The 24,354-nt window shown below is 45.0% G+C and overlaps 1 protein-coding gene across 2 annotated transcripts in view; it reads right to left on the bottom strand.

Annotated features, from left to right (window-relative positions):
* Positions 1-24,354, bottom strand: part of LOC135905088 (neural cell adhesion molecule 1-like) — a 288,619-nt gene that overhangs the window by 202,921 nt on the left and 61,344 nt on the right. The window contains exon 1 of one of the 2 annotated variants that reach the window (XM_065436177.1): positions 20,113-20,315. The exons of the other annotated variant lie outside the window; for it this stretch is intronic. Within the exon in view, the coding sequence (XP_065292249.1) occupies positions 20,113-20,209 (97 nt within the window). The 5' untranslated portion in view covers positions 20,210-20,315. Of the gene's footprint in view, positions 1-20,112; positions 20,316-24,354 lie in introns of those variants that run through there. 2 annotated transcript variants of the gene reach the window in all.

The raw sequence follows: 24,354 nt of genomic DNA, 5'->3' as shown, positions 1-24,354 counted from the left end.
CGACGATGCCTGCGAGCACTCGCAGAGTAAAGGCGGTTCGCCCCCCTCCCCCCCCCCTCCACCAAGAAAAACAGAGCCACTGGCGGAAACAGCAGCAGCAGCGGCGGCGGCATAGGGAACAGTTAAAAAACGAGCCGAGTGAGTCTGCGCGAACAGCGAAAAGAACACGGCGATACGCCAAGCGAACTGCTGCGCACTTAGTCCCCAGTATGCGGCGCGCTGACGCGCTTTTCCATAGTTTCGCGCCTGCGATGCAAGCGCATCTCATTTGCCCGAAGCGTGCGCGAGACTTTCTGTTCTTTCGCGCGAAGCCCAGGAAGCCTAAGCAGCGACCCGGAATCGAGTCAAGAACGAAAGACCGGAGTCGGCGCCTGGGCACCGGGCGAGTGAAAGTGAAAAGGGGTTATTCCTTTCTTTCTCTTTTTCTCGTACACATGTATTTTTAAAGCGGGAACGATGAGAGGTTTCAATCCAATCAACGGCGCGGACCATTCTTCTCTCCTTTCTTTTTTCCTTTCCCTTTTTCTTTCTTTTCTCGCATGCGGAGGAGCTACGTGGCCCCAGGTACACCAACGAAGGGGGAAAAAAAACGAAAGAAATAAGCCAGAAGATGGCGCTGCACTTGAGGTTATAAGTCTACGCGTAAGAACGCCGTGGGTACACCGTAGAGATACGAAAGCGGATCGAAAGGCTCGCTTTATTTGCACACCGTATCGCACGTGTGCTGAACAGCGATACGAAAAAAGCCCACTGGGGAAGTAAATATGCTTAGGGAACAGCTCCGACAAACGTGCATTTTTACTCGTGTATACGCGGTGCGCCGTCTGCGACGGAGAAGGTCGCTCAGACGAGCTCAGAAAAGTAAAAACCAATAGAATCATCATGTCGGCAGGCTCTACTTACACTCAACACAGTGTCTTCGAGTGTTCCCTTTTTTTTTTCTTGTTCTTCTTACCTTGCGCCCCCAATTACAAGCGCTACCGGGGAGCCTTTCTTTTTTTTTCGCGAAGAGAGGAACGCAAAGCTGTTGCTGGAGCCTAAATCGTATTTTGGGGCAAATTCGGAAATCTACTCGTCAGGCCTTGCTTCCCAAGATGACCGTGGCTGTAGTAAATTACCGCGCCCTTTCTATGGAACGTGCTTCGTGAGAATTGTTGTTCGCATGGCGCAGGTTAACGGTTCGATGCTGCTGTTTGTAAACGCTTGGTGGTGCGCTCCCAAACGTAATTCTAAGGTATTGCTTATACAGGCAATAAGGCCCAAACAATGAAACGTTCCTTTCCTTCGAGCGCTTCCTAACCTTACGTGAGGCCTCCTTACAGCGAAGGACCGATGGAGGAAGCAAGCATACTCTGAAAGCTCCCTTCACCCGTCCTCACGTAAGGAGCGGTTGCCGCCATGCCTGGGTTCGAGATTATCTCTTAAAAGCTTTAGGCGAACACCAGAACACCACTATTCAATAAAAAAGGTTGTATCGTCACACAATCTTTAAGTTGATGAGCTAATATAGAGAAGCGTGGACGCTTTTTTCTAGTTTTGTTTATTAAACCTAAAGAAGTAGCGTATTACGGTGCAAAACTTGATGTGATCCAGCAACGCTGGTACGCCGGCGTCGTGCAACGCCTAGCAACGCTTCCATGCCGCACGCGTGACTGAAATGAACGTGCCTGGCAAAACGTACCGTGCTCGCGCTTCTCCGAAGGTGGGCGACAGCACGCACGCGCAAGCAAACGTCACGTGGTTAAGCAGTGAGGCGAAGCGCTCGTTCAGGGCCAGGAGCAGCGTAAGGACGCATGAACGTAGCTTGGTCCAAACAATAAAACGTTCCTTTTAGGTGTGTGCGAATATTGAAATTTTCGATTACGAATCGAATACGAATAGGGCGAAGAACTCTCTTCGAATATCGAATCGAATATCGAATACATGTGTAGTATTAAAAAATTGCAAGAGAGGTAACAATAGCTTTATTACCCTTTTAAAAATAACATTGCATTTTACAAGGTTGCTTCAAATTAAAGAGGTATTCAATTATAGATAATGGACTCAGGTAATGCCCTCAGTCAGGTAAAACGCTTGTTACAGATTGTCGTGAAGGAAAATTAACTGCTCAATATGGCCAAAGTAACTGCCAAGTAACTATATGGCCAGGCTATATGGCCAGTAACTATATGGCCAAGTAACTGCCAATATGGCAAAGTAAACGCTCTCTATGCACTGTCACATTTCTACCGGTAGAAAAGACTCTTTCACTAGGAACTGAAGTGGCAGGGATCGCCAAGTACTTCCGGGCGAGTGCACTTAAAAGCGGGTACCTGAAGCGGCCAATGGACTGCCACCACTCACAAGGAATCATGCCCCTTTCCAGAAGAGGCTTTTGCGCGTAGTCTGTAACTTCCCCCTCAGGGGCAGATGCCAAATGTGTCTTCTCTTTGTTCATCACTAGATCGTCAAAAGCATTCCATACACTCGATGCCACCAGTGGACACGAAGTCGACGCTGGCACGGCGGTGTCCCCACGGTGTTCCACGACGGCTTCCTGGAGCTCCCTTGTCACAAGGTTTTTCAGCCAGATCATCTGAACAGATGCCTGATGAACTGTGGCCATAAAGCGCGGATCAAGAAACATGCCTAGGCTGGCCACTTCATCAAATTTCCACTCCGCACAAAGAGCCTTGATACATTTTGAATCAATGTTAGCAAACCCTGAGTTGCCTTTGCAACCTTCAAGGCAATGGGGCATTCCAAAAATAATTGGAATTATAAAGCTTGGTGAAAAAGAAACCGAAACTGATCATGTCTCAAATGCCTGAAGCAGATAGACTGAAACAGAGCATACAGATAATGAGCGGATCATGCGAAGTTCTCAGTTAATAAACATGTTCTTAGGAGAATGCGGAGCAAGCATACAATTGGTTAATTGCTCAATTATTCGCAGTCTATCCGAATATTCGCCGTCTCCACCGTTATTCGGCCGTCCTCGGATATTCCTGAATTTCCGAACATGCATTTCTCGAATCGAATACGCTTCGAATATGGAAAATATTCGATTCGTATTCGAAATTCCGAATATTCGCGCACCCCTAGTTCCTTTCCTTCGAGCGCTTCCTAACCTTACGTGAGGCCTCCTTACAGCGAAGGACCGATGGAGGAAGCAAGCGTACTCTGAGAGCTCCCTTCACCCGTCCTCACCTAAGGAGCAGTTGCCGCGTGCCTGGGTTCGAGATTATCTCTTCAAATCTTTCCGCGAACACCATTATTCTATTAAAAAATGTTGTATCGTCGCACAATCTTTAAATTGAATAGCTAATATAGAGAAGCGTGGACGCTTTCTTCTAGTTTCGTTTACTAAAGTTAAAAAAAAGTTGCGCATTACAGTGCAAAACTTGATGTGCTCCAGCAACGCTGGCACGCCGGCGTCTTGCAACGCCTAGCAACGCCTAGCAATGCTTGCATGCCGCACGCGTGACTGAAACGAACATGCCTGGCAAGACGTACCGTGCTCGCGCTTCTCCGCAGGTGGGCGACAGTGCGCATGCGCAAGCGAATGCCACGTGGTTAAGCAGTGAGGTGAAGCGCTCGTTCAGGGCCAGGAGCGGCGTAAGGACGCATGAAGGTAGCTTTGGAGCTACCTTATGCTGAGGAAGCACCAAGGAAGCCTTCACCGAGGGCCCCTCAGTAAGGAAGCTTTCAGAGTGACATAAGGTAGCCTCACCCCAATGAAGGCTTCCTTAGTGAGGTAAGGAAGGTTTCATTGTTTGGCTTCTTATGCTGAGGAAGTACCAAGGAAGCACCAAGGAAGCCTTCACCGAGGGCGCCTCAGTAAGGAACCTTTCAGAGTGACATAAGGTAGCCTCACTGCAATGAAGGCTTCCTTACTGAGGTAAGGAAGATTTCATTGTCTGGCCCTAAGTGTTGCAATCGTGTTCCGTCTTTGAGGAGTACCTTTTTAGCCATTGTCGTTATTATTCTACCACGCTTCTATTTACACCCGCGTACTTAAATTTAGATGCACGTTAAAGAACCCCAGGTGGCCCAAATTATTCCGGAATCCCCGGCTACGGCGTGCCTCATAATCGGATCGTGGTTTTGGTACGTAAAACCCCACAATTAAATTTTTTTAGTTTCTTCTCTTAAAGAAAAGGTTCAAAAACCTTGCGTTTATCTTGTGTATACTTCTGTAGTTGTCGCGATTGTTTCAGGTTCTCTATTGCGGAAAGTGCCAATGTTCATGGCTGAAACAACGCAGCTGCATTCCTGTTACCTCCTAATTTATATTGCTCCTGTCTCCATCTATTAGGCAAATGTTAGGCCAAGCTAAAGTGACAGATAAATGTTGGGGAACGTCTAAGGTGTCAATATCATCGAGAACGGAGCTTTAGTAATAAAGAAATTTAGGCAAATTCAGGACAGGGTTTGAGACTTTACCGGCACGTTCAAGTACTAGCCCGACGACCGCACATCTCCTCATTATAATGTGACTAGCACTCAACCGCGCGTAATGAAAAGACGTTTGCATTGCGTTATAAGACGGAAGAAAAAAGTTACTCGCCTACTTCTATTTGATTATTAGAAAAAAAATTTGATTTTTTTCAGTCGAAATTGCTTTCGTTTTCCGTCGACTCTGCGCCGCCCGCGGTTTCGCGCTTCGATGATTTCGTTACCGCGTAGTGCGGCGCTGGTTTTGCTGGTTCACGAAACTCGCACAAACTACAAGCAGCAAAGAACGACGCCCATCGCGACCAGCGTCAGAGATCGTGTTTATGATTCGGCGTTGCGCTTTCATTTGCTCTTTCGCACTGTCGGCTCAGTTTCTGGCCGCGTTATTGCGTTTCGCGCAAGAAACCGTAGCGCCGGCTGCGGGGCGCCATTTTACTCTCACCGTGGGCAGTAAACTGCGGTGATGGTATGAGCAATGTCACGACTCTCCGTTGTGTCTTCGTCATGCTAGTTCTGCGCATGCGCAGTATACTTCCGTTCCTTCTTTCCGCTCCCACTTCCCTTCCCACTTCAGGAGATAAAAGCTATCACACGCCCCTAAATAAACGTCTTCTATTTTCGAGCGGTCTGTGCCTCGTAACTGTTCGGGCCGCGTGCCGTGAAAATGCTACACTCCCCATTCTGAGCAGGGTGTTTCGAAGTGTGCTCGAGGTGTGCAGAACTTTCAGACGCGATTTTCTCCTAAACTAAGTCTTTTCTTGACGCGAAACAAGTTGAAAGAAAGAAAAAAAAAAGACACCGTAGGCAAGTAAAAAGTGAATTTTCTTGTCCGTGCAAGCGGTTCATGGCAGGGCCTTTCAATACACATAATTAAACGCTTCCATAGCAACATTGATCCGAAGGCTGCTTTACCAAAACTAGGAAAAACGCGGGGAAGGCGGGAAATGGAAATTCAAGACAATGAGCAACACGACAACAAGGCGAAAGCCAGACTCAACGATTTCGACAAGTGGACTTGTCTTTTTCAAGGCGACATATGCGCTCCTCGGCATAGTATGTATAGGTGTGGTTCTAAAGGGGAGAGGGGGATAGGCGGGTGGGCTAGGCAACGACCGAGGGCGTGTTAGCGGCGAAGGTGTAGAACTGGGAAATAAAGGCGTGCTATTCAACGTCAGTGGAGGAATGTGAGGTAGCTTCGTGTGTCAGCCGGTTGACGTGTCTATGTGGGTTCTGTTTTTCGTGGAAGGGCCTTGGACGACAAGGGGGGATAGAGATTATCTGTTCTGTTGGAGGTCAGTGAACTATCATCTTTTTGAAATAGATAATAAAAGTAACAGCAGAAAATAGTGCTCGTCGGTAAAGAAGAATAAATATATCAATAAAAACCGAAAGAAAGGAAGAGGAAAAAAGAAACTAAGCAACCCGATTAGAAATAAAAAATAACTAGGTGCTGCTGTCTATAACTTGAAATTTAGGATAGCAAATAGGTTCCCAAGCTCCCTTTGAAACCTTTATGCCTATTGGTTGCAATGTGTTGCAACTAATGGACGACGTAAGATTCTGTGTATTTTCTGTTTCGCGCAAGATGGAAATTTGACTGTGGGATGTAGAGTTTAAGTTCATCAAAGTTATAACCTTGTTGTTTGAAATGCTGAGTGACGTCTTTGGGAAGCTTTTTAGCTGTGTCCGCGCGATGTCCGTTTAACCTGACGTTGATTGATTGTCCCGTTTCGCCGATATATTATTTCTTACAGAAGGAAGATTCAGGCATAGAAATTACCTGGGTATGAAAAATTTTGTATGAAAAAGACGTACTATCTGATGACCTCGCTCGAAAAATCCGCTTTATTCGAAGAGGCAACACTAATTTAGAGCTTGCAAAACTTGCGGGCTTGCTTTCCACATACGTGTATTCAACTTATGGTGTTTCATAAGGAATCCACCGATGCTCAGAATTTAAGTAGCGCACGGAAGTTTGTCGAGTAAGAGCTTAAAGTTATTTAATAGCGCACCACTATGAAAAGGGGAAAGCTTCCTGGGAAGCAAACGAAAAAAAAAAGATGTGCGGGAACTGTCAAAGCAATTTGCGCCCTCACGGCTCCGCCATTACGCATTGCAACCTGTCGCAGAGTTTTTACGTAAGTGACATGGTATAAAAAAAATTACTTTTCAAAATGAAAAGCACTTAAATAAATAAAAATGTAAGGACACGATATTTAACGCCATGTGCGCGCGTGTCGGCTGGGCACACTGGCTGCATATCCGTTCTAACGTGCGCTGACAGTTCAGTCCGTGTAACGTGGCGAAGAGCCCTTTTGCTTGTGCACTGATGCGAAGGGGAGTCGCGAAGCCAGACACGACACAAGCCGTGCTTCCAGATAATATGTTTATTATGTTGTGATGACTTGGAAGCCACGAACGTAAGTGGATGGACGAGTACTTTGAAAGTACACCGCACCGAAGCGTGTTCTTCATGAGGCGGCCTATAGACGACGAAGCGGCGCCTACGAGAGGAGTGAGCAAAAATATCTAAACAGGCCACTCCTGTTACTTCTTTCGTGTCACCGCGTTATGCTTTCCGACTGTCGAGCGTGAAACGAGGCCGCGGAGATTAAATGAGTTCGGAAGGAAATGTTAGCTGACATGCCGGCTCTCTTCCTCATAACCGCAGCGGGTCTTGCACCGAGGACCGTTACCACGAGCGACATGGAATGCTCCATTTTCTCTCATTTTATTTCTTAACCATGCCGCAGCGAAATCCTGCTGTCGTGTCTCGCAACGTTTGCTTTCTTTTTTGGTTGCTTTATTATTTTACCTAAGTGTGTAGTTTTGAACTCCTTCTGGGCGGTCAGTGGTATAGGGCTTGTTTTGAGGCCCCAACGGCAGCAGCAACACAGCTGGTGTTACTAGAATCCAGCCAGACTGCTGCCTTTGGATAGCTTGTGGCGGAATTTACGCCAGATTTTTTTTTCTCTGGTTAACCTCCCTGCCTTTCCTCTCTCTCTCTCTCTCTCTCTCTCTCTCTCTCTCTACGCGTGTCTGGTTGTGCCAAAGCACTTCCATATCTAACCACCTAGTACGCCATATCTCGTATAGTGCCTTGGCCGTTGCTTTTATAATAAGGCCGCAGCAAAATTTCAACCTGGTAGGTGCTCTTATTCTTTTTTGTTTAGTCTGTCTTTTTAAGGCGTCTCGTTTTTGAAGCCAGCAAGTCACCAGTCAGCCCGGCAGCGTAGTTCAGGCAACTGGGCTTCCATACACCCAGCTTTAAGTCTACACTATGCCTACTCTTCCGCCCAAAACTTTCTTGATCCCGCCGGAGCCGTTGCAGAGGTTGCCTCTCGAATAAAGGAGCACCGCTCAAAACGCACGGGATGAAATAAAAGAACGCGCACGGACAAGCTACTTTTTGGTTTCTATTTCTGTATTTGACTGCCTTATTCTCTTCTCTCTACGTTTTTTATGCGCAATCTATTTGACGATTCGGCTGACGATTTGACGATTCGGATATATATATATATATATATATATATATATATGACAAAGATTCTAGGCGAGGCAGTGATACATTGCCTTTAATAAAGCGCATTTCACAAGACTACCACATTACTTTTCATTAAATTTTTATTAGTGCCAAGGGGAAGTTGTTTAAATGACTAATTTGGAGTCAGTCACAAGTTAACGCAGTCACATTTTCTAAATCTTCAACATTGCAACTAATTCAATGCATTCGTCATCAAATTTCAACGTTCATTCCAGGCATTATTGAAACTGATATTTTGTGTAAGACTAAACCGATATGAGTGACATAGTTTGTTTGAATTATTCGGGTAGTGTCATTGAACAAGCGGCACCTCGGGTTCCTCTAATCATTCTCTTTCTGTGAAACTAATTGTTAAAAGATAATAAAGGTACAATAAATATGATTGTCGTTGACGGTAGGGACAGAATCTCTAGGCTGCCTTTCCTCAACAAAAATCACGAAAAACGGTAAATTTCAAAATTTTGGAGCATTGGAGCTGTTGGATGCCAATCCAGATCAAACCCCATAATTTAATTTGCAATTATCTCAACTGCGTCTTTTAGAACGCCTGAAGCAAACAGTTGTTTTGTATATTAGGTAACAGTTTACCTAAGGCAGTTTAGTTGTTTTGTGAGCTTGAAAAGTGTTAGTCACAAATGATTTGTGTATTTAATGGTGATGTATATTATATCAATTTAGCAGGTTTTGGATAAAGAAGATGAAATTTTCCATGCATAAATTAAAATGGTGTTAGCTGGCGCGAGCCAGGGGTAATTTGATACTTCTGGAAAGGGCTTTCGTCCTGCAGTTAACATAAAAAGAAAATCAAGAAGGAGAAGATAATAATAAATTATTATTATTATTATTATTATTATTATTATTATTATTATTATTATTATTATTATTATTATGTACGATTATTGTAAGATGGCACCACCACCACCACCAACAACAACAACAACAATATTATTATTATTATTATTATTATTATTATTATTATTATTATTATTATTATTATTATTATTATTATTATTATTATTATTATTATTATTATTATTAATATAGCGCAAACCCCACGCTTTCGCTCTTAACTGTATCGTGCTCCCTACGCTTGTATGTGTTTATGTGTTGGAACGTGTGTTAAACATTTGGAATTTTCCGCAAGCATCTGATAATACATGATTATTGCACAATGGGATGTTCTGCACAATTCATGTTGTATTAATATGGCATATTTTTAGTTCCTAATAAATTGTTGTCTGCTCGAATATATTTACTTTCGCTTACTTGTAGCCACCCCCATCCGCTTCTTTCACTCTAGACTCTTCAACCGGAACCTTTGATGTGCTTCGGATAAAATCAAAATTGCGAAGCTCACCTTTGTTGCAAAGTTACGAAATTATAATCTTTATACTCCAGTTTATTTTCTTTAATGATTTTGTCAGCTCCAGAGTAAAAATATCTGAAGGTCCAAATCGATACTCTTCTCCCAAGAGGCACTAGAACTTGACTTTTCTTTTTCGTTCATGCGCAGCAAATCCTACTTAGGCCCATTCGGCAGTTCTCGGATGAGAGGATTTCTGCGCACTACCCGTATACACTTATGGAATATAACGTCGTTCGGAGGTAAAAATAGATCTTAAAACGAGAAGCAGCTTTACGTCAGCCTTTCTCGCTTGCACTGCGTTGTCTTTATTGCGTATTTGACAAAACTTTCGTTTTTTCTCCCTACTTTTCTGCCCTCCCCCCTCGTCACAACCTAGACGTGGGGTAGAGAACCGGGCGTGAGCTCGGTTGACCTATCTAACTTTCGTTATATCTTATTTCATTATTATGTCCACTCAACGACGTGAGTTTGAAGAGAAGACGTCCAAACGGATTCCTGCAAACGAAGACGATTCCGACTATAGTTGTTCTCCAATCAACCGTTGTTTCTTCCTTGTCTTTATCAAGAAATAGGGCTCTCTGCAGAAAGTCATGTCCACTGGGAACCGCACTGATTTCTATTCGAGCCAGAAACCTTCAACCACAGCATTTACCAAACCTTAGAGAATGTCTAGTAATTTTCTTGCCCGTCTCTTCTGATTTGTGTGTAGCACTACGCCGATGCACTAGCTTTTCGCTTGGCGTCACACTCATAGAGTTCATTATACACTTATACATTACTATGTAATTTATTTACTATTTACATTTTACTATATAAAGGCTATAGGTAGCCTATAAACAGACGATAGACTTACAGCCTTACAATTTATGTCGACTAATATATTTTTATGGTCCATTTGGACAGGACTGTGCAGGCAAGACAAAGACAAAGAACTGGTGGACTGTTTACTGGAGCTGTGTGACCTGTACCAGCCTGCATGTTTACCTCCAACCTTTCCCATGTAAATAGTTGTATATACGTTTGTGCATTCGGCTTTCTCTTTGTAACAATGTGTTAATTTTCTGCATCAAAACCACCCAATACACAGCAGGAAATACATTTCCTAATGATCGACACTAAAGTGCCTACACACTGCATAAAGCCAAAAGGACAGGCTTATGAGAAGTTACAGGGACCCAAAAGCAATAAACAGACAGCCTATAATAATCGTCATCATTGTGCTATTTAGGTTCCCTTCACGACCTGCCCAGCTCTTCAGCTTCTTTATTTAATATTGTCATATGGAAGTTGTGGTGAAGAACCAGACAAAGCTAAAATTAAGCCCGGAATTTAATTTTTGATTTGGCCAATCTGTGCCCAGAAGAACAACACTCAAAACACAACGATAGCTCTGAGCACAGTCATCGGTCGGTCGATCGGCGTAAATCTGAATTTATGGGTCAAGTTTTCTTGGCGCACCCGAGCGTCTGGCTTATGCGGGCCGGCAATTCCTCTGTACATGACGACAGATGTGTCATGAGGATAACCTAGCCATTCTGCAGAAAAGGACGCTGCATGTGTATACGTGCAGTTTCATACACTATGGAAGTGCAGTCAACTCTGTTTTCTGCTCCGTGTTTACTGAGAAACACGACGATGATTTAGCCTGCACTCCCCCAATCATTTGCCCAGTAGTGCCTGAAATCACGTTTGAAGCTGTTAGCATTACCGATTTAATCGACACCCTACAGATAACATCGACAGCCGCTATAGATGGCATCGATACTAAAATATTAAGAAGTACGAAGCATGTTATCAGTGTCATTCTCTCATGAATATTTCAGCAATCCCTTTCTATATGATATCTTTCCACGGGACTGGAAGGTGGGCGTGGTCATTCCAGTTCCGAAACATGGTAATCTGTCTTCATCTAAAAGCTGTCGTCCCATCTCTCTTGCGTCTATATGTTGCAAATTAATGGAACAAAGTCTCTATGCCGATAATGTAGAGTCTCTTACCTCTACATTTTATTTTGCATTCCGATAAGCATGGCTTTCAGAAGGACCTTTCATGTTACAGCCATCTTGCGCTTTTCTTTAGCGACATTAGCTCTAGCCTTGATACGAACACACCCGTCGACGTCCTGGTTCTCAACTTCGAAAAGACTCCATGGCAAAAGCAGCGCAAATAATAACGGCAACACAAGAAAGACAAGCATGCAGGACAGGCGCGTATTCCTCTTTCTTGTGTTGCTGTTATTTTTGCGCTCCTTTTTATCATGAACGTCAACCAGCTCACCCAGTTTTACACTCTTTTGAACATGCATTAAACCGGCTATTAAGGTGTTCGCACTTACACCTTCATTATCTCGTATTCAACTGGATACGAAACTTTCTGAGCAAGTTGGAGCAAGCAACAGTTCGCCTACGCCAATGAGCACTCTTCTTCCCATTCACCTGTTAACTCCGGTGTTCAGCCGGAAACCAGTTCTAGGCTACCTAATCTTTCTAATCTATATTAACGATCTCCCAACTAAAATTTCTTCGACGAACCGGCTATTGGCAGACGACTGCATACTATACCGCCCTATTAACAACAATAACGATTCTGACCTGCGATTCAACAAAGTTTGGTGCTGCAAGTCGTTAACGTCTTTGAAGACTAAAGCATCCTCGCTTCCTAATTTCGTTACAAGCAGTCCTCCCCTAATCTCGAATACGTGATATCTGGCTGTGATCTCTTCTGTTAGCGCCTGCAAGTACTTAGGAATTAATCCGCCTTCTGATCTATCTTGGTCCGCATGCATAGGCAACATAATAAATTCAACTAATCGCATTCTTAATTGCATTCGTCGTAATATACGACTAGCGCCGCCATCTGTAAAACTTCTAAGCTAATGCTCCCAAGTCAGGCCTAAACTGCAATACCAATGTTCACTTTGGGATCCCTACCAACACAACCATATTACCATGCTTTATTCTGTGCTGGGCCGCGCAGTACGATTTATTTTTGCCTGATTATTTATGTACCTATAGCTCACAGAGACCGAAGTCGCAAGCCAACCTCCCTAGCCTTGCATCACGCCGCCAAGTCTCCCGTCTTTCTCTTGTCCACAAATTTTCTGACACGTCACCTCGAACGGATATCATAGTACCAGCTTACCGCCAATCAAACCCAACCAACCACGACAAGATCGTAAACCCACCTCAAGCCCGTACTGTTTCCCATGTTTCCTCATTCTTCATCCAGAGATCAAAGGCCTGAAATAGCCTTCCTGCCAACGCCGTGCTTCAATCAAACCTAATCCACTTGAAGTGCATCATTGAAGAACTAGAGTGCGAAAACAGCCCACCCCTCATGTAAAACGTACGTGATGGATTGATGGATGGATAAATGGATGGATAAATGGATGGACGGACGGACGGATGGACGGACAGATGTATGGATGGATGGACGGACGGACGGACGGACGGACGGATGGACGGATGGACGAATGAATGAATGAATGAATGAATGAATGAATGAATGAATGAATGAATGAATGAATGAATGAATGAATGCTTTATTCGTTGCAGTCAATTAGGGAATGGACTCCAGACAAACACGTTACAAAAAAAGTAGCTTGAGGACATCTAGGGCCCAGAAAACAAATACAAGCATACATTATACAGCGGCCACACGAGGATACAATTTATACCAGCAGGCAATAGCGAAATAACGTTTCAAAAGGGCACAAGTTGCAATATGAAATATTGGAGCATGGCGGGAGATCTGTAACAGAATTGAGCGCAATAAAATGGCAAACAAATGTATTAGGTAACAGTATTGTCTGAAACTTTTAATAAAATATAGCCTAAAGGAAGCGGAAGACAGGATATAAGCATCATGTAAGTCGTCAAACTTACATAATGCTGTAGGCAATAAATAATGTAGGCTCTTTTCACATTAGTTTGTTCTTAGGCGCGAAACTAGCCATTTATTTATTTGTCTCATGGAAATATACGGATGTATTGCGTCTCATTTCAAGGACAGCCTTAAACTTTTCAGAGACACTTGCAGATCAAATCTGCGTGAATATAATAATCTGTAATAAAGAAAAGAATGTCCGCACTGAGAATCTTGAAGTTAATTAAAAGCTTATATGTATCAATTCTGTAACTGACTCCAGATATAAGTATTATTGCTCTTTTTGCAGAACTAGAAGCATAATGATATTGGTTTAGAGGTAGTTGCCCACACCAGGTAATAGTAATTGAGGTGGCATTGGAAAGCCGCACCGTACAGGATGAGCTTAAGCTTAGGTTAAAATTTATAGCGACATTCTGATGAGAAACCTACAGCACGTAACAGCTTTAAAGTAATGCATCTGATGTGGTTGGTTCGCCTCACGTACTCATTAGATATTACACCAAGAGATTTAAGTTGCTTATAATTTCAATAACTGAATGATTTAGCATCAGTGTTTAATATTATATTTCTTTTTGCCGAGGGCGCGAAAAGATTACACTTTTAGTCTTTTTCTTTTTACTTGCAATCAGTTTGCTCCAGACAAAGTGTCTAGCGCACTCAAAGCAGCATTACCTCTATATACAAGCTCCTCTTGCGAGGAGTAACTCAGAAAAAAAGAAAAGAAAAACTGGTGACGTCTGCGGATAATACGTACTGTACGTTAATGCAATGGTACGCTCACGATGTCGTTCGTGTATCCTTCAAAAAAGAAATGGCCATAGGAGGCTGCCTTGAGGAAGGCCATATTGAATTGAACCAAATTATACATGCAGGTATTCATTCCAACAGCTTGTCTTGCGCAGCTTAAGTAGGAGCGAGAAAGAGGCAAAGAGACCGCACGGTAGCCATACTTTTCAAGTTTATACATATTTATCTCGTGATTCAGCAAATAACATGTTTTTTTTTTTTTAGTCCAAGAATATTCCCAGTGTTAGTTCCTATCAGTTGGTGAACATGCGTGATTCAAGCTAGACGACAGGAAGCGAGAGCTCCCTGTACCGTGAGGGTGTGAGAAACGTGCTTGGTATTTTGTAGCCGCCAAGGCGGACGGCTTTAAAGCGATCAATCACAGCTCCGGTGGATCGAAATGAGAGAGAGAGAGAGAAAATGATAAAAGAAAGGCAGGGAGGTTAACCAGGACTGAGCCCGGTTGGCTACCCTACACTGGGGAAAGGGAAAGGGGGACGGAAAGATGAAAAGAAGAGAAAGTCCACTGGAGATATCAGTCGGTCACAAATGAGATTCTCTAGCGCAATAAGCACGTTAAAGACAGCCATTGCCAGGACTGTGTCAGGTCATGTGTTTCAACCCCTGCTTCGGCGGCCGAGTTCCGATCAAACTGCGATTGAAACGCACCGGCGTATCAAGATTTTAATGCGCATTGAGGAAGCACACGTGCTCAAACTCGGATTCAGTAAATCGCTATTGCTTATTCAAGTGCCAAACAGAACACTTTCTCATAAGATCCCATCAGAAAATGACACCAAGGAAAGCATAGGAGGAATCATTTGTAATTTTAATTGAAGTGTGAAAATGATAAATAAACGAAAATGGACAAAAAAATAACTGATCGCAGGTGGGACACAAACGCGCTACCTCGCATTACGCGCGCGATGCTCATATCAACTGAGCTACTGTGAGGCCGTTTTCTCGTCCCCTTTCGGGGGTAGTTATGTGTTTGTACTGCGTAAAACCAACCCTGGGAGTGTTAGCTAGCGCCACCACTCACGGCCACGACGGTGCATGTAGAACATCCTATCTGTCGCATCCTATCTAACGCATAACTTAAATCGTTAGACCACTCCCACAGCACCTAGAACAGTGCAGAATACATTGACAGCCCTTTCATACACGTCCACGTGCCGTCTCTTATGATAAACTGAAAGTGTTTCAGGCGGGCGGCTATCAGCGCACAATGGCACACTTGCACTTGTGCTCGCAAAGCGCCCTAAGGGCGAAACCTGAAATTGCAAGCTCTCTCAACACGTACGGCTAAGGTGTTGGGCTGCTAAGCACGAGGTCACGGGACCGAATCTCGGGCACGGCGGCCGCATTTCTATGGAGGCAAAATGCGAAAACACTCGTGTGCTTAGATTTAGGTGCACGTTAAAGAACTCCAGGTGGTCCTAATTTCCGGAGTCCTCCACTACGGCGTGCCCCATAATCATATGGTGGTTTTGGCACGTAAAACCGTACAATTTCATTAATTTGTTTTTCTCAGCACGTGTGGCGACGTTGAGAATTTAAAAGGCTACAGACGGGGCGCATAAACAGCTCGCAGTGAGTGACAACGGATCGATCTCAACCACGCGCCCCATAATCAAACTACCTTGATACTTTCTTTTTATCCTTATTGTTTAATCCTATCGACGTGCGGCGCAAAACTGAGCCCTCTTCGCACCCTGCAGCGACGAAAGTGCGCTAGGCACGGTGCCAACTCGGTTAGGCCGCCGAGATAAGAAGCACTGCTGACAAAGGAGCCTTAAAACGTGCGAGCGTGAGGAGAGGGTAAAGTCGCTATTGTGCCGTGCAAGCTTTCCGCACTCCGAACCAATAACTCGGCACGAGAAAGCGTGGCGCGAAAATCGGGTCCACCTTTTTTTTCTCCGACTCGAACGAAAAGGTTTGTTGTTCGTGTTTTGTTTTGCAGTAATTTGTCGCCTCACGATAGTAGAAACAGTGCAGAAAATGCGGCAGTCGAATTTCTAAAACTCGCAGCAACCGCCAGCCTAACTTTCCGCTAGGCTAGAAAAAGCGTGTCCCACCAAACCTCGCGAATGCCACTGGAGTCAGGCTAACGGAGGAAAAATATACACAATTCTCGTCGTTGGTCGAGCCGCCAGCAAAAGCGCCGTCGTCTAGATTCCGACTCGGGCAAATTTATTTTGAAAAGCTTGAACATGTATACATCCTTTTTTTTATCAGCGTATAAGCGTTTCTTTTTCTCTTTCATTTAACAGCGCAGTCTTATTTGCCTCAATCCCGGATTTGGAGTGGCTGCTGCTGTTGCTGTCTGCAGCGGGGTCGGTTGGCATTCCGGCGGATATGTTTGTGGGCGTTTTGGAAAAGCTTATTTCAACAAAAGACGGTATGAACACTGAGTCACAATGACGGGAAAATTCCACCAGGACGATAATATCTACAAAGTACGAAGCATTGTATACATGGCACGCTTTGAAAGAACTGACTGAGTCCACACTCACTGACATATAACCACATAGACCCACGGAAACGCACAGTTACACGTGAACTAGTCGTCACATTACACAAAATAATGTTCAAGACAAACCGTGTACACAGCGGTGATGTACAATGATGATGTGACTTTACATAGTTTTGCAGCGATGCTATGAGATGTGTATATGCAAAGATGATCATGCATACGAAAGCACCCAGAAATCACGGGCACCTACACACATGCATACTCAGTGAATAATTTTTATGGCCTGGCTACAAAAACCAGGCTGGTCGAAAATTAAGCCATACTCGTCCATCAGCCACTGACAGGAAATGGAATGGCCACTGTCGAAGGAACTTCTCTGACAGACACGATAGTAGCTCAGAGTAGAACCTCTCCAGAAGTTGAAACAGAGCTCTCAATATGTGCTCTCATTTCGAATACCAGCGAACAGGCTCATACAAATCATTTATGCTGACCGACAAAGTAGTACAAGTAAGTGCACGTCTCTTCCGTGTAACTAAGAAATAAATTCCCTCATACAACTTAAACACACACTGTCGGCTGACAGGTATCTTTAAAGCACATCGATCTGCTAATACAATGGCGTACATTATTCAACAAATTCTTTCATCTACTTGATTTTCTTTATTTAGCCATTCGGTATGTGCCACTAAATTGCGGCTCATTCTTAGCCAAATTCTCCAACACAGGCATCTGCTACGAGGACACAAAAGATACGTGAGTCTCAAGTGTAGCCAGATATGTGTCGTATTTTTATGTGAGTCCATCTGTCATCGTCATTCCTTCCTCGACAAGAATCGTACATCGCCTTCATCCACGTCATATAACTGTGTAGAGATATTACGCTGTGCATCCTCCTGATTTGATATTTGCATCTCGGCATAGCTTGTGAGCGGTGTACTGCGTAAACGTAAAAACTGCATCAGAATAAAGTTGTAATCTTTGTAGTGGTTAAACATAAACATTGCGTGTGGTTACATGTTACACAGGATAAAAGTAAACAAAGTTGCACGCTATCAGCTTCACAACATTTCATTACCGATTCATCAAAGCTTCGCTTCACATATATCGCAGCATGTGCAGTTCTTTTTTTCTATTATTAATAATTTTGGATCTGCGTAAGTATTTTCCTGTTATTTTTTATCAGTACTCCACTAACTTGGTTTAGCCTCGCAAGGCTGGAAATTGCTCCGTCTGAGCGTCTCTTGCAATGTCACCCCGGTATGTTGCTACATGTCCAGCAAATAACTGTTTAGAAATGCACGAAGCAGACATTAAGCATGTGGACTATGTATAACCCTTCTGAAAACACACTGTGCTGCAAGCACCTAATGCGGTAGGTCTTTCATCTGCAGATTCACTAGAAGAGCGTCCCTTTCATCGCCGTAGATGGGACAACACCGCAGAAAGCGTTCGATGTTTCCTACCTACTTGTATAAAGTGCAGATCGGAGAATCTTTTGACCTTTTACCAAAATAGGACTGCCTAAGGCAATTCTCTAGATGCGTACCAATTATACCAACGCTACCAACTATACCATCGTCTTTCATTGGGTAACTCTGCTTTTTGTTGGTCCTCAATTTTGCCTTGTGGACATCACAGTGATAAGGCCATTAATCAGCCGATGGAAGTAAACGTTGTAGCAAGAAGTGCAAGAAGCACTAAAACTAAAAAAAGGCAGTAGATGCTAGTAGATCAAGAGCAATGGATACTGAGTCAGACAAGCAAAATCAAAAGTTGCAAAGAATGATTACCCTAGCATGTACGACTTTTTTAGCTGATATACAGATATCGAAATACCTAAGCAAATATTTCGCTAAAAAAAACTAACCCGGCAACAATTTTTTTATATTCAAGAAAATATAAATAAAATAACAGACATTATCGCAGCTAATACTAGATTCAAGGACCGTAGAGGCAACACAACAGGAACACTGGCTCCCATTCTATAGGCTTTAGAGACGAAGCTTCGAGAAGCCTCTTTGCTTGCTGTTTTTTTTTCTCTTGGTTTAAATATCAAAGACAAATCAAAACGTAATTATCCGTAGATTCACTTATATAGCAAAAGTCGCATACAGGTATCAATATCAGGGCAGTCCAATGTAAGTAATAATTTAACGACAATATAAAGCCAGGAAATAGTGCAGCCAAGGAAGTTTTCAAGGAAATTATGAGCTTATTTTAGTTTAGGATGTAGTATAATTATAACTGCAAGATAAGTGTGCGATAAGCTTCATATCATTAACGAAGAAAAAGGGATATCAAAGTGATAACCCGTGTTGTGTGTTCGCCTCCCAGCGGCAGACGTCGTCTTTTCCTCTTCCAAACAAAGAACGGAAAAGAACAATTCATTACAAGGTGATCAGGTTTCGATTTGGGCTTGTACATATGTCATGCCGAAGGCGTTCAATGTTGGGTGCGTCTTCTGTTCTTCTGGGTTCGTGTAATAATTCTGCTATACTAAACGCATTACAAGGAACCAGGACGCATTATCACAAAAAGCTCTTACATTCTAATTGTTCGTAAGAGAAAATGGCAGCCAGTTTTGTTGTTCGAGATACCATTACCGAAGGCAACCAGCCAATATTAAATAACATGTACGAACCAAACGTTTCGTGAATTCGATTCAAGCTTTCATTGTTAGTCCTGCAGCGCGGGAGCGTCACCGTGCCGTCTATGTCGAAATAAAGCGAGTCACCTCAATGATCGCAGTAGTTTTTATTCAGCCTCCCACGCGCGGCTGTAAGACAGACGGACGGACGGACAGACAGACAGACAGACAGACAGACAGACAGACAGACAGACAGACAGACAGACAGACAGACAGACAGACAGACAGACAGACAGACAGACAGACGGACGGACGGACGGACGGACGGACGGACGGACGGACGGACGGACGGACAGACAGACAGACAGACAGACAGACACAGACAGACACAGACAGACAGACAGACAGACAGACAGACAGACAGACAGACAGACAGACAGACAGACAGACAGACAGACAGACAGACAGACGGACAGACGGACAGACGGACGGACAGACAGACAGACAGACAGACAGACAGACAGACAGACAGACAGACAGACAGACAGACAGACAGACAGACAGACAGACAGACAGACAGACAGACAGACAGACAGACAGACAGACGGACAGACGGACGGACAGACGGACAGACCGACGGACGGACGGAAGGACGAACAGACGGACGGACGGACGGACGGACGGACGGACGGACGGACGGACGGACGGACGGACGGACGGACGGACGGACGGACGGACGGACACGAAACATGCTACTTTTTAGCGCGAAAACTGAAAAAAGACGAGCTTCGTCGTTCCTTTCGCCTCTCACTGATTTCTTTTTTTCGAGTTTTTTTAGCTAAAAACCATCATTTGTGTAAAATACAACTCGCCCAAGAAGAAGTTATCCTGAGATAGATACGAAGACCCGTGCTCAGGCTTCAAAGCCTTCTAACGCTAGCAGTGCCTCGGGCCTCAACCGACGTAGCCTGAGCTGAGTAAAGCCGCTGCCCCTGTTGGCTTCGCTTCTTTTGACAAGGACTTACATGACAGGGGCGATGCGGAGCCGCCTTGCTCTGCTCCCCAGTAGCCTGGTCTTCGTTCTTTCTCGTTCGTTTTTCGTTGACCACCGCCAGTCAACATCAATAGAGTTAACTTTTTTGCTGGGAGCGGCCGCCCTTGACGGCTGACTGCGCTAGGCACTTAGCTCGATTGCATGCATGAGTAAACGCAGATGACGATAAAGGAAGAGCAATTACACGCGTCGCGGCCAATGCACGACTGCTGTTTCGCGCCACAGTGGCTGCGCACAAAGCCTGCAGCCAACGTCCTGCGGTTCTGCCCACCCACCCATAAAGAGTTGCCGCTATACACGTGCCTACACGTTCGTTTCATAAACTACGATGAAGCCACGCCCTGGGCAAAATGAAGGAAAGTAAGGAAACAACATGTTGCTAGACTGCGAGTTGTAAGAAGCAGACGTAGACAACGCAAATTCTCTTCTTGGGTTTATTTTTCTTTTCTCCTTCTGAGGAATGCAACAAGAGGGGATTAAACAAAACAGATACTTGAGGAGTATATCAGTCCCTATAACAAATGTTCCTGTAAAGTGCAACAGTACTTATTTAATTACAATTCTTATTCGCCTTTTCACGGCAACGTGTGTACGCAATTACACAGATGGAAGCAATACCAATTTTAGCTTCCTAATCCGGTGTTCACCGATGGCAATGCGTCTTAACATAAAAGAAAGTACTCTACGTTGTCTGCCATGGCTATTTGTAAAAAAAGAAGAGCGCAGAAAGATACGTGAATGCCTTCAGCTTTCGTCTGCCTCACCTTCCTAAATTATGGTACTTCTTCCGGGTGGATACCTCTTTTTAATTTCTACTTTAAAGCTTCCATGTGTCGCTACAGCGTATGTGTGCTTTCCTTAGGCAAGACCTTAGGCCTTTCCATCTGGCGACGGTGCAACCTCCAGCGTTTAGAAAAGGACTAGGTGAACGTAAAAGATTATGTTGTAGACTGCACGGGGCGCCGGGTATTCCTTGGTCTACAAGGGTAGTATTATATATATATATATATATATATATATATATATATATATATATATATATATATATATATATATATATATATATATATAGTACCCCACAACGACGTGCCTCCCTATCAGATCGTGGTTTTGAAACGTAAAACCCCGGAATTTAATTCATTTTTTAGTTCTAGGCCAGAACGAACTCAGGCTAAACTTCAAAGACTCCAAGTGTTGGACGACAGATACGAGCGAACGCAGCGCAATCAACATCGACGGTGATGACTTGCCTCGTGCCGAGCGCTTCGAGTATACATCGGCTCGTCGATCTATAGGCTGACGGGGGCCCGAAGCACGAAACCAACGCAAGCGTCAACGCCGCCCGGCTGAACTGGCGCACCGCCACTGTTGTGCTCTGCGACCACCGCACGAAGGACCGCCTGAAGCCGAACACGTATACCGCGCAGTAGCCCGAACCGTCGAGCTGTATGGCTGCCGATGCTGGCCCGCCACCAAGGAGATAGAGTGCCGCCTGGCCTTCGTGCAGACGCTGCGCTCGATCAGCGACAGGGCTCGTCTCGACCGCGTACGAAACGTCGACATCCGCCGGCACTACACGCGTTGCGTCGATCGCCGAGCAGACGTGCACAGCTCGTCTGCTCGGCGATACGTGGCGATATACGCAGCTCGTCTGCTCGGTATACGTGGTCGCGCCGATGGGGCGACCACGTATACTTGGCTCAGATGCCGGCTAGCTCGCCCACGTGTGTAGGCTACGGCCTCGAAGTGCCCGGAAAGCGACCGAGGTGGCCAAGACGAAACAGGCGCTGGGCAGGCCTTCATCCAGACCAGGCCCTCGACCGAGGAAAATGCAATCTGGAATCTAAAAGAGCCGACCCCACAACACAACGGGACTAAGGCGGAGGATAAGGAAGCGTTATAAGTTGCCGCACAGTGTTAACTTACCAGCCGTATTGTCCCTCGGCCAAATGACGCACTTTTACAACTCCCTGCTTTTACAGGTCTCGAAGCATGCGATAACACATACTCGTACCCTCTGAGAGAGGTCGTAAAAGCTTTCCCTATTTGGGCCAGGTCAGTTATCAAGCTCTTCTCGGCACTATTAGACAAAATCAAAAGATGCATTAACAAAATCGTATTGGCCTTTACACTTGCTTAAAAAGAGAATTTTAAAAAAATTCATTGCAGAGAAATTTTGCGGAGCACTGCGCCTACTTTATAAGCAGGGACATTAAAAAATTGCGGCGTACGTAACTTCCGGTCAGCGAGCAGCTCGCGTTATCTCTTTCCGAGCAGTGTGGTTTGGGAGCTCTGCGTGCTGCAACTGCGCTCGAGAGACGCGATCGTGGCTTGCCGCGTCGCGATGTAGCGGTGCTCCGCAAAAACAAAATAATAATAATAAAATAGAAGGGGGGAACCGAAGAAATAGAGAGAGAGAGAGAGAAAGTATAGGTGCTGTAACTCTTGCTTCTCTTTCTGACATAAGAACAATATGCCACAGGCTAGCCGCTTCGCTGCATTGCAGAATTTTAGTTCGCTTTAAGTGAGGTCGCAAAGGGGCTGATGAAAATTACAAAAAAAAATAATTAAGTGCCGAGCGGCTCTATCAAAAACGGCACCTCTACCCTATATAACGTACCGCAGATTCTCTCGTTTTGTTCCTACTCGCCACATCGTTACTTTGCGCCGAACAGTTTTGTCCAGTTATTACCACGTCATTAACTGAGGTTGGCGGAAGATCAAAACCGGGCGGCGGCAGCCAAACCGTGCTGGCAGCCCGCGTAAACAGGAGCGACGAGATAGTGCGACGAGCGACAAAAGCTCCTTTCTTTATGATCATCGTAAAAGCGAAAGCGGCATCGGGCTGCCACGTTATGAGCATCGAATACCACGCACAGATTATTTTTTTTACTTCTTAGGCTTCGTTTTCTTTTTCTGCTTTACTTATTTATCGTCTCGCTGAACGTGCACATATACATGCGGTCATGTGTTACGGGCATGCTAAGTAACGTACGCGCGTTACACTGCTTACGGCTTATACGCTTGCCTAATCTGTGTATTTCTTAGCGTTTGTTTTTGAGCTCGTTCCTTCTTTCCGTACTTCTCTGTCTCTCTCTCTTACTTCTGTTTCTCCCTCTAGGCATTTTCGTTGCTCTACGTGTTGTCCTTTTTTTTTTCTGCAGACAGTTATTCCTGCCCCATCTCTCTTTCGCAAACACTCTTCTTCTTCCTTCTGTTGACTCGGCCCCAGTGTCCGCCGTACGCGTGCTCGGCCCCTCGCTTCCTGCTCTTCGCCTCATCAAGTTCTCCCCCGCGCCGAGGTATATATCTGCGTCGGCGCAGTTTGCCAGGGCGCGAGCTCGAGCATAAATGAACCACGATGTTTGTCGGGACGTTGGCCTTATCTGCAGTGCGGCAGTGTTGCGCGGCGCAGCGCACACACCAAAGCGAGAAAGCATGCAGACAGGCGGGCAAGCGCGGGTGGCAAGAGCGGGCGCGTTGGAGGCTCCCGTGCGTGTCGTGCGGTGTAGCGTTAATAGGAGCGCGAACTCGCCGCGAAGGGAGCAGCACAAATAAGTGGGCTACTCGAGTTTACCGTGATGAAAACAAAGAATACACACACAACTATATATATATATTGTCACGAAAAGACAATTAAAGATGTACCCGGCGTCGACGAGACAGACAAGATGGCGTACAAAAACTCAAGCCGGCCTCCTCAGCGTCTTCTTCCTCAGCGCCCACCTCTAGCCGAGCGCGCGTTCCAGTCACTTCTTTTTCAGCGCTGGCTCGTACCTAGTGGCATTATTCCCCCGCCAAAAGAAAAGCATCGACCCGATGCTTGCTAAAAGAGTGAAAGTGTGGAAGTCATATGAGATCGGGTTGACGCCGCCTTAACGCGCGAAATACGGTTTGAGGCGAATAACATGCACTATCTCTGAGTGGTGCTGTCGACGCCGCGGCGACGCGGCACCGTCAGGAATGACCTCATAGTTCACTTCACTAACGCGGCGTGTCACTCTGTAGGGTCCAAAGTATCTACTCAGCAGCTTCTCAGACAAGCCCTGGCGACGGATTGGAGTCCACACCCAGACTTGGTCACCTGGCTGGTACTCGACTTGTCGATGTCGAAGGTTGTAGCGTCGTGCGTCTGTACTCTGCTGCTTTGTGATATGTATGCGCGCGAGTTGACGAGCTTCCTCGGCGTGTTGAGTAAGTTGCTCGGCGTCGG

Source organism: Dermacentor albipictus, chromosome 1 (genome assembly GCF_038994185.2).
Source record: "Dermacentor albipictus isolate Rhodes 1998 colony chromosome 1, USDA_Dalb.pri_finalv2, whole genome shotgun sequence".
Taxonomy (NCBI): domain Eukaryota; kingdom Metazoa; phylum Arthropoda; class Arachnida; order Ixodida; family Ixodidae; genus Dermacentor; species Dermacentor albipictus.
This window is presented reverse-complemented; position numbering and strand designations above follow the sequence as displayed.